Here is an 11312-nt window from a genome sequence, read left to right on the forward strand (position 1 = left end):
CAAATAGATCCATTAATGTTCAAACAGCATTAGTCCGACAGATATCAATATAAATACAAGATTTCTGCTGCCAATCCATATATTTAGATTGTCACTAGGATCATGCGCCGTTAGTGCTTTTAGATTTTTTGTTTTTGCACAGCGTGTTGCAGAGGAATAGAAATAACAGGTTTGATTCTTTCTGGTTTCATAAGAGCTGTTACAATTATTGCCAGATTTTTATAACAAATGTTCATAAGTTTATCTCAGTAATGTCTTTGGCATGGTGAAAAATCAGTATCATTCAATTACTTTCAAAAGAGTTAGACCCCTAAGATATATATTTTCAAGAGAAAATTGCTTTGTAAGTGCTCTCAAGCCTCCATTTCTTGTAGGCTTGTTATGATAGATATAAGAAGATGTGGTATAAGTGACAATGAGACAACTCTCCACCCACACAATTTGTAAAAAGTAAACCTTCATTCAGTGCTCACAAACACTTTGATTCACATCCCACTTAAATTCATCATAGTCGCTCTACATCCTAGCCTGTATTTGTAAATTCTAATGTTAAAACTGATAAATCGTTTACATAAATTAGCATATAAGTTCCGAGAAGTATTTCTGTCTTACCAGGAGCCTACACATGTATATAGTATGAATGTTGTCACCATTGTAAGTGGTACATTGATCAGCTTTTTAATTCAACTGAAAAGTAGTTTTCTTCATTGCTGGTATTTTGTTTTTTAATCGTGTTTTCATTATCTGTTCCACTGTTATTTAAATTTCATTGTTCGGTAACTTCATGTTAAGATGATGTCTCCCTATACACAATTTGAATTCCTTTTTTAATTGAACGCATCTACCCATTCGAACTTGAAGTTGGGAACAAAAAGCTATGACAAAAGTGAATTTTCTATTTCTATAATCCCTGCATACGGAATATATATATATCTACCAGTTGATACGATATTCTAGAGCATATGTTTACTATCATGATTTCCTTGAAAGAAGCTTGCCACTAACAAGGATGCTACTTAATCAAGTCTTGGTGGTAATGTCATCAAATCGAAAAATTTAAATACTTCATGACGATTTGGTTGGCCTTTATGGAATATCTTGCTCACTGATGACCACAAAAATGTTCAAACTGTCGAAACCACAATCTCTTTCTCTTTATATCGTCGATTTTTACATCAGTTTGTCGTAACAATTAGCAACATGATGGGTGTCGCTTTGAGCAGGATCTGTATACCATTCAAAACATCGAAGATCTTTCATAAACTTTGCCTCGGTAAGAGTTTCTGGTTTAATGAACTATTTTTGTTAGTTTTTATACGACCGCAAAAATTGAAAAAATTTTGGTTGTATATTGGTATCACGTTGGCGTCGTCGTCTGCGTCATCTTTGTCATCGTCGCCCAAAGACTTTTAGTTTTAAGTCAATTGAAAACTGAAATTTTGACACAAGGTTTATGACTACAAAGGAAGGTTGGGATTGATTTTGGGAGTTTTGGTCCCAACAGATAAGGAATTAGGAGCCAAAAAAAAGGCCCAAATAAGCATTATTCTTGGTTTTCACGCAATAACCTTAGTATAAGTAAATAGAAATCAATGAATTTAAACACAAGGTTTATGAACACAAAGGAAAGGTTGGGATTGATTTTGGGAGTTGAGGTACCAACAGTTTAGGAATTAGGGCCCCAAATAAGCATTTTTCTTGGTTTTTGCACCATAACTTTAGTATAAGTGAATAGAAATCTATGAAATTCAAACACAAGGTTTGTGACCATAAAAGGAAGGTTGGGATTGATTTTGGGAGTTTTGGTCCCAACAGTTTAGGAATAAGGGGCACAAATGGTCCAAAATTGAACTTTGTTTGATTTCATCAAAAATGAATAATAATTCTTTAATATTCCGAATCTCACTGTGCATGTAGATACTTAATTTTTGGTCCCGTTTTCAAATTGGTCTACATTTAGGTCCAAAGGGTCCAAAATTAAACTAAGTTTGATTTAAACAAAAATTGAATAATTGGGGTTCTTTGATATGCCGAATCTAACTGTGTATGTAGATACTTAATTTTTGGTCCCGTTTTCAAATTGGTCTACATTAAGGTCCAAAGGGTCCAAAATTAAACTAAGTTTGATTTAAACAAAAATTGAATTCTTGGGGTTCTTTGATATGCTGAAAATAAACATGTACTTCGATTTTTGATTATTGGCCCAGTTTTTCGAAATCGGGGTCCAAAATTAAATTTTGTTTTATTTCAACAAAAAATAAATCCTTGGGGATTTTTGATATGCTGAATCTTAACATGTACTTATATGTTTTATTAAGGGCCCATTTTTCAAGTTGGTCCAAATTGGGGTCCAAAATTAAACTTTGTTTGATTTCAACAAAAATTGAATCCTTGGGGTTCTTTGATATGCTGAATCTAAACATGTACTTAGAATTTTTTATTATAAGCCCAGTTTTCAAGTTGGTCCAAAGGGTCCAAAATTAAACTTTGTTTGATTTCAACAAAAATTGTATATATGGGGTTCTTTGATATGCTTAATCTAACCATGTATTTAGATTTTTGATGTTTGGGCCCGGTTATCAAATTGGTCCACAATGAGGTTTAAAGGGTCCAAAATTGAACTTTATTTGATTTCATTAAAAAATGAATTCTTGGGGTTCTTTGATATGCTGAATCTTACCATGTAGTTAGATTTTAAATATTGGATTATAAAAGGTAATGTCCAATTCAAAATTTAATGTTTTTAAGTTTAAGTTCTTAGACCACATTTATTATGTGTCAGAAACCTGTGTTGTGTCAACTATTTAATCACAATCCAAATTCAGAGCTGTATCAAGCTTGAATGTTGTGTCCATAATTGCCCCAATGTTCAGGATTCAAACTCTGCGGTCGTATAAAGCTGCCCCTGCGGAGCATCTGGTTTATAAACTATTGACGTTGTTTTCGTGGTGTTTTTTTTTTCGAGGTTTGCCATGACGTGACCGTTTATATTGCCTATTTTACTTCAATTATGAGTTTTGAAAGATCATGTGTTGTATCTCGTCCCTTTTGTCTTAGTATAGATTACAGGTTTTTTTTGTCTGCACCATTTGTTTGTCCACAGATCAAGATTAAAAGTGTTGATACTTTTTTTGCTTATTTTACATAGCACGTTCATGTACGTGTCTCGAATATCAAATAAGAACCATCATTTGTGATTGTAATTATTCGTGTACTAAAATGCGTCTGTTTGCCTTTTTCCTTTTTATTCGTGGCGATGTAAGTTTGTTTTTCAGTCTTTGAGTTTGAATGTCTCTCTGGTATCTTTCGTCCCTCTTTTTTGTATCTTGTTTCATAGTATTATTCTATTGTGTGTTGCCGGATTGAAGATCTTTGGTCAGGTCTGTTTAATTGCAAGTATTTGAAACAATATAGTAAGACTCTGGGGTAAAATAGCTTAGAGTGTTGATTGGAAAAGATGGATACGCTATCTATATACACATAAATATGAGCTTGAAATAATTCCGATGTATGACATTTACACATCTTTTTTTGCATTTTTAGCCATGGCGTTGTCAGTTTGTTTTAGATTTATGAGTTTGGCTGTCCCTTTGGTATCTTTCGTCCCTCTTTACACATTTTGCAAAATTCAGCATAGTCACATAAATAAATTATAATCTTTTTAGTAAAACTTTTAATAAATAATAGTACAAAAAACATATACTAGTTAGAGTGTAGTTAATATCATTATCGTCACTTGTGTGTGGATAGTACCCTGAGTGTAAATGGTAGAGGACTATGGGTAGTTCCATAAAGTCCAAAAAGCCATATACTAGAGTGTAAATAATATCATAATCGTCACTTGTGTGTGGATAGTACCCTGAGTGTAAATGGTAGAGGACTATGGGTAGTTCCATAAATTCCGTCTAACGTAGGTGGGTCCTCTCCCTCTGGAGGTACCAGTTCAAACCTCTGGATAAGAGAGGTCAAGTAAAGGAAAAGTTCCATTCTCGCCAAAGACTCTCCAGTACAATTTCTCTTGCCTGGAAAAATAAAATAAACAGAATATTACCAGTAACAATTTCGGAACATTCCATTTGAAGATCTGACCGTTTTGAATGTATCACCATGTACAAAATAAGGCCATGGATAGTTCATGGTTGCATCTGAAAGCAAGCTAGTAGTTAAGTGTTGCTGTTGTTTGATATAACTGTTTTTCGTTATATATTTTTTTTTTAAATAAACTCCGTGGTTCTTTTTGTTTGATTATTCACATATGTTAGAAAATATAAGAAGATGTGGTATGTCAGTGCCAATGAGACAACCCCCCATTCAAGTCAGAATGTGTAAAAGTAAACCATTATAGATCAAAAGTCTTTTCATGCACTTTTAGCTACTAACATATATAATCTATATATATAAGGGGATTCTCATTTTCATATATAATCTTTTCTGAAATTGATGACAGTTATATCGCTATAGAAAAGGGAAGAAGATTTTCACACGGACATTAATTTCGAATTGGATTCGAAACGAATGCGAATCGAATTCGCAAGTCGCGTTCACACACTCTTCTTTTTTAATTCGAATTGTTTCGAATTCGCTAATTCGAATTATCTAATTCGCATTAAATATACGCTTTTGTGAATACTTATTAAAAAGTTAACGTCGTTTGGACATTAAAGCGAATTTGACGCGCATTGTAATTCGAATTAGGATTGACGTGTGAACTCAGCATAAATAAGCATATTCACCTGCGCAAAAGGTATATTTACTGCGCAAAACGTCGCGTGTTTTAACGTGTATAATTTTGGTAAAAAACCATTGATGTACAATTATTTTTTGTAAATATTTTCCATTACATACATTTTTCAAACAATTACTGTCTTTAGTTTCCAAATTCGGTAAATATTTGGTTTGATTAACTTTTGAAAACGGATATTCATAGTGAATGTCATTTTTTTTAAAGTTAATAAAACCACACATTGACCTCATCAAAAGACCATTATTGTATAATGTTCTATTATGAAAAACTAATGTCTTTATATTAATATTTGCCAATGGACTCTAAAACAAACAACAAACAGGAACTCAGTCTTGATGGTTAAAATATAAATCTTAACAATGGTTGATCAGAAAGAAAAAAAAATAAACAAAGAAAATAAAATTTGAAATTGAAAAAAAGATAAATTGGGATATTTATCTTATTTTGTTCTTCAATAATGGCCCCACGATGGAAATTGCTTCATTCATATTGTTATTGTCGAGTTTAAAACATATTTGAAAATAACGTTACAATTAGAATAGTATGATTACCAATAGAGAACGCGATAACTTTATCCAAGTCCACTAAGTTGCCATCTTTATCGATAAATCGTTCTGGTATGAACTCGTGGCTGTTTGGGAAGTTGCTTTCGTCTAACAAGACAGAATCTAACATCGGCATAACAATAGCACCTTTGGGGATTTTATATCCTTTGTAGAAGACATCTTCTGAAACACTATGAGGCAGGGAAGTTGGAGAAATATTTCCTAGTCTAAGAACTTCATGAATAACCGCCACACAATAATTCAGGTTTTTCTGATCAGATAACTGCGGTGATCTTCCGCTTCCGATAACATCTTCAATCTCTTTTCTCATTTTAGTTTGAACTGTAGGGTTATTTAATAAAAACACCATAGCCCATCTTAGTGTAGTTGAAGTTGTCTCAGTCCCCGCTGTAAAAAAGTCCGATATCAGCCACATAAGTTGTTTTTCTGAAACGGAAAAGGAGTATTGCTTTTTTTACTAAAATTACAATATGTGTGGATTTTGTGTTTCTGTTTTATAGGCATGCATTATAAGGTTTAAAAAAAAACGTGAAAAAAAGGGTCTATCAGTTTCTTGTTCGAAACCTGAAAAAGAAAAGTTGCATTATTTTTAGGAGCATGCAGCTGAAGCTCGCCTCCAGGTGTGGGATTGTCTCGTTGTGTTGGAGACCCATTGGAGGCCTTGGGCTGTTTTTTGCTCTTTGGTCTGATTGTTGTCCCTTTGACGCATTTCCTTATTTCTTTTTTTTTTTTTTTAATTTTATACAGGTAAGATCAAATGAACTTGAAACCACGTTCTTGTCTATGTTAATTTTCCAATTTGATTTCTGCATTTACGCAAGGAAAATAATGTTTTACTTCAACTAGAATCAAATGCGAGAATTGTCTTTCACTTTAGCGAGCGATTTAAGGTTATATCTCTAACTATTTTGCTCTAATTGTTATAATGTATTTCCCAGTGCTTGTCGTGACATGCTTGGACTTAAATTGGGTCCCTTTTGTTTTTATATATGTTGTTCTTTTCTGAAAATTTCCGTATACATGTATATAGAAATCTTTAGATATATATGACATTTCTCACAGTTTTTTTTTATGGGAAACCTTTTATTCACACAAAAACCGCTTTATGTGTTTTCCGAAAGTCGTCCAAGTGGGGTACCATTGGTGAGATTCTTCCGGCTTGAATTAAGTATGCCATTGAACTATCAAGTATTGTAATATTAACAACTAGTGACATGCAGGGGATATGAGTGAGTCACCTTTTCACTTTAATCTACTAGTATATTGAAAGCAATTTCTCAATATTCGGAAAATATATCCCATTTATCAAATGAAGTTCCATTTAATATGTGAGCTGAATCATAGTCACAAGTTCAGTACATTTTCTTTAAGTCATCTTTACCAAGACTTATAATACTAGATTTATTTCGGGCTTCAAAATTTGCTTTAAAATTTTATTCTGAAAATGTTTTAATAACATATAATTTTAATTTTAATTTTAAAAGATACTATTGTAATAAGTGTTAAAAAAGAAAATGCGCGGTGATTTAAACTTTATACCTGTAAACGTTGTGTCCTTTTCATTTTTATGGAGCGCTATTTCCTTCAAATAGGCGTCTGTAAAGTCCCTGATGTTGTTTTCGTCAAATGATGCCTTGTGTTCTGCTATTTCGTCCCTATAAAATTGTCTAAGCTTAACCGAGATATCAACGATTTTTTTAGCGCCAAACAAGTCACCAGGAAGCTTGGCAAGTATTGGAAAGAAATACAGTGGCCCTGCCAGAGCTGCATTCTTGAAATTTTCAGTAAGTAAGCCAACAAAGTATTTAAACTTTGGGTCATCGTAATCGAATCTTCGTCCAATTATTATTGACATGACGTTGTTAGATACACTAATATTTAATTTTTCAGAAACATCAAAGGGCTTTTCTTTCAAACCTTCCAGATATTTCAGGAATATATCAACCTCTTCTGAAATTCTTGATTCAAAACTACGTCTTCCAAATCCAAAATCTCTAAGTTTTAAATGTGCAAATGTCCGCTGTTGTCTCCATGTTGTGCCGTTTGATGCGATTATTCCTGAAAAAGTCAAATTATATGTACATCAAAATGTACTTTTAGTAATCGAAACATTGGTTGGGTTGGAATCGCAGGTGTTGATACACATAATAATATTCATTGTCTTAACATTACCAATATTCAAGTACTAAGTATTCACAAAATCTTAAATGATATTTCATTAAAGGGGCAATAGCTGCCAAATTCATGTTCACCGATTTGAATCATACTCATACTTTATTTATAACAATGTAAAACATTTTCCAAACTATCAAAAGTATAGAATAAACAATTACAGGACATAGTCTCAATAAAATGTAGCTTCGTTTCGTGTGAGTTTTAGCCAAGACGCCATCTAATTAACTATCGAGTTGACCTTCTATGACCATATAAGCGATGTAAACATAAACATATATTATATATAAATAGATTAAGCAACTCGTGCTATTGGATTTTTATAGGTCTGTTACATTTTGTATTGTAGATTAAAAATTTATGTTTATCGTCGTTTTTACCTTTATAAGAATGATTTTGTGGGGATCGAATCAGTTGATCAAATTATTTACCTAGTTTTACTTTTTATGTTGACATTCTTTTCCTTTAAATACCCGTACACTGACAATGCATGCGTTATTTTATCTCTTTTCACAGCGTTAAATTGGACTTCCCATAAATACGTATATAATGAGGTCGACTTATTCACTTGCAAGTGAATAACTCAATACCAATGTTTATTCGCTTAATCTGACAAAATTGAACCATTTTGGCTAATAAAAGTAAATTATTATCTCACTATTTCACTTTCATTAATGATTGAACAAAAAAAAAACATACTTTTGATTGTTTATGTATCTCGTAGCTAGTGCCCCTTTAAGGGAATTATCAAATGATTTTTAAGGGGGACAGGAGTTTTGATTTAAAAAAAAAGCAGAACAGAATACAGTGAAGAAAAGGCAGGACACAGATTACAACCAAAACAAAATGCAAGACAATATTTTTTTCATTTTAGCCCCAACCCCATACAAATAAAATGGTAGCTCCAATTGCATTCATACTGTTGAAGAGAAGTTCAAGAAATATTGAAAATTCGATGTGTCTACCTATCCTAAATAAAGAAAAGTGGCTATGAGACATCTATACACAAGAGACGAATGACGAAGATTCAGCAACATTGGGTATAGGATCAGACATGACAAAGCATTTCAAATGATTCATGTACAAACAACATACGAAAAAGGGCATGTCGGATTCAATAGGGTGTGCAGAGCGCGTACACAACCCCTTTAATTGGAAAATATATCATCTCTAGACACAGTTCAAATGATTTTCATGTATTTCTTTTTCTACAATTATAGATCCCTTTGGGGTGGGGGAATGGATTTGTCTACGCGAAAGACAAACATGCTATGCATTCAGCCTATATAATTGCAGGCGAACAAAACACCATGTTTACAAGATATTTAATGTAAAACGCAATTTGAAGAGTTGACTGACCGGTCGCCAAGTTTATATTTTTTAAACAAATATTAGTGATAGTCGTTTACTTATCGGAATGTCTCGTAATAGCTGCCAGTAAATCAAACTAGTGGTTTCTATATTAAACATGCAAGTTATGAAATTATATTCGGTTAACTAGATATAAGAAGTTGTGATGTTAGGGCTAATGAGACATGTACAACTCTCCATCCAAGTCACATTTTATAAAATTAAACCATTATATGTCAAAGTACAGTCTTCAACAGAAAGCCTTGGATCACAACGAACAGCAAGCTACAAAGAACCCCAAAAATTACTAGTGTAAAACAATTCAAACAGGAAACAGACGGTCTAATCTTTATAAATCAAAGTACTGATGTACTGAACAGAGGATGACCGCAAGTTTTTGTTGATGGTCACAAGCACTTGTCTCAGAAAAAATCACATCTCATAACCAGAAAGTGAGGTTAAGGTACATAGATATATTTTTTTGTGAGACAAGTTCGTGTATGGATGATGAATAAATGACAGGGAATTCAACATTATCGTAACTTACTCATGATTATATTGTAGTGATACAAATCAGTATACTTACAACTGGTTTATTGTTATATATCATATTAATATTTGTATATAACAGTTACAAGTATATAAAATGTCCATCCATTTGTATATTATTCTTTTCTAATATTCTAAAAATAGTGCAGTACAAGTGCATAGTGGACACTCTTTTGTAATCATTTCAATTTTTCAAATAGATTGGATTCGAGTAGGCATTCATATTTTCCCGCAAATCGTTCTTGAGATATTATTCCGCGTGTGTTAACACAATGATTTGTTATTGATATATTCTATGATATTTCTCCCGACAAAAAAAATCATATCATTTATCTATGTTTTTAAAAATTATATTCATAAATATTCATTGATAAAATTGATATATAACAAGCGATAAGGAATGTTATTTTGCGATCGGGTATCAGTCAAAAACGAAAGTTACGTGGGTAGAAATGTCTGTGGCAACATAACATCGGAATGCCCTTACGGACATCTGATGTAAAAACAAGAAGCGAGAAACACTTATGAGCCACATCAACTAACGGCAATCACTGAACATCAGGTATCTGACTTAGGACAATTGCGAACACATGCAGCGATTTTAAACGTTTTCATTGAATAGGTACATTCATTCACCCTTACCTGAAACAATAGTGTTACATAACATCATACTAGAAAGACACACTATGAAATATCAATTAAAAGTATTCTTACCATGGTTATCCCTGAGTTTTAAAATGAAAATGTTTGGCCTGTCTGAAATACTGTCGCCTCTTTTAAGCAACAATTCACGTAAATCATCGGTTCCGTTAACAACTATCACCCAAGATGAACCAATTGAAAGACTGAAAATATCACCATATTCTTTTCGAAGTCTGCGAAAAGCTTTCACAATATTTCCACCTGAAAGTTGATGTACGTTTCCAATTAGTGGTAGTGGTATTGGTCCAGGGGGGTAATCGGCTGGCCTCCGTGATCTCATCCAAAGCCAGCATATTAGCCCTACAGTTACTCCAATTAACACTTCAGTAATCGAAACATTTAACAAATACGCCATCACTTTTCTAATCTTTGTGTTACATTCACAATGTTGACATACATAATCTAACCTTAAAATAGGAAAATTTATAGTCTTCTGAAATGTATACTTGATACGCTAGTTTAGTTATTATTTATAATCATCGACAGGTATAATGCAATTCAAGGTTTATGTCGTGCTTGAATCATGATAATTTTTCCTCTAGTGAAAGTCAATTTGTCTGATGCATTCATATGCATAATAAGACGTGTAACTTTCAAGTTATGATTTACTAGAAATTTAGGTCGCCCACAAAATTCTTAAGAAACATAATGTTACATCTGCGTAAAGGGTCATTAACTTTATCGGTTCAAAAAAAAAACCTGAGATGAAGATATTTAAATATTTGTCTATTGAAAAAAAAAAATATGACATACATGTAAAGCGGAATTTTATTCAAAAATAGTCTGTGTCTATCAGGAGCTTCTGAAATATTTTCAAAATCGCCATAATTCGAATTCAGGGTATCTATAAATCACTGAAATATTTCAGGACCTACAGAATTTGATTTACGGATATTATGAAGTATTTCAGGAACCAAACAATCTCGTTTTCAGCATATCCTTGAATATTACAGGGCCTCCAAAATTAAATGGTCAAACATTAATTATTTCAAGAGGTCCTTCCTTTAATTTTTAAGGAATTTTTATGATGTCCTGTTATATCATATGATTATAGATCTCAATAAATTCTATCCAAAAAACCTTTGGTCCTCCTGAAATTAAGCAATGTTGATCAATTATTTATAGAGGTCGTACAATATTTCAGGATATCCTTAATTCGAATAATGCAGTGGCAGTCCTGGAATATTTTTAGAATATCCTTTACAGGATCCGGAATTACGGAGGTCCTT

The 11312-nt window shown here is 32.6% G+C and overlaps 1 protein-coding gene across 1 annotated transcript; it reads right to left on the minus strand.

Moving 5' to 3' along the window:
* Window positions 1-3713: 3713 nt before the first annotated feature.
* Window positions 3714-10684, minus strand: LOC134693289 (cytochrome P450 2C3-like). Its single transcript, XM_063554036.1, has 4 exons — window positions 10096-10684; window positions 6850-7368; window positions 5296-5736; window positions 3714-4022 (listed from the first exon to the last, which is right to left on the minus strand). The coding sequence occupies exons 1-4, from the start codon at window positions 10436-10438 to the stop codon at window positions 3838-3840; spliced, it is 1488 nt and encodes a 495-aa protein (XP_063410106.1). The 5' UTR covers window positions 10439-10684; the 3' UTR covers window positions 3714-3837.
* Between the last annotated feature and the right edge of the window lie 628 nt (window positions 10685-11312).

This window comes from Mytilus trossulus, chromosome 12 (genome assembly GCF_036588685.1).
Source record: "Mytilus trossulus isolate FHL-02 chromosome 12, PNRI_Mtr1.1.1.hap1, whole genome shotgun sequence".
Lineage (NCBI taxonomy): Eukaryota > Metazoa > Mollusca > Bivalvia > Mytilida > Mytilidae > Mytilus > Mytilus trossulus.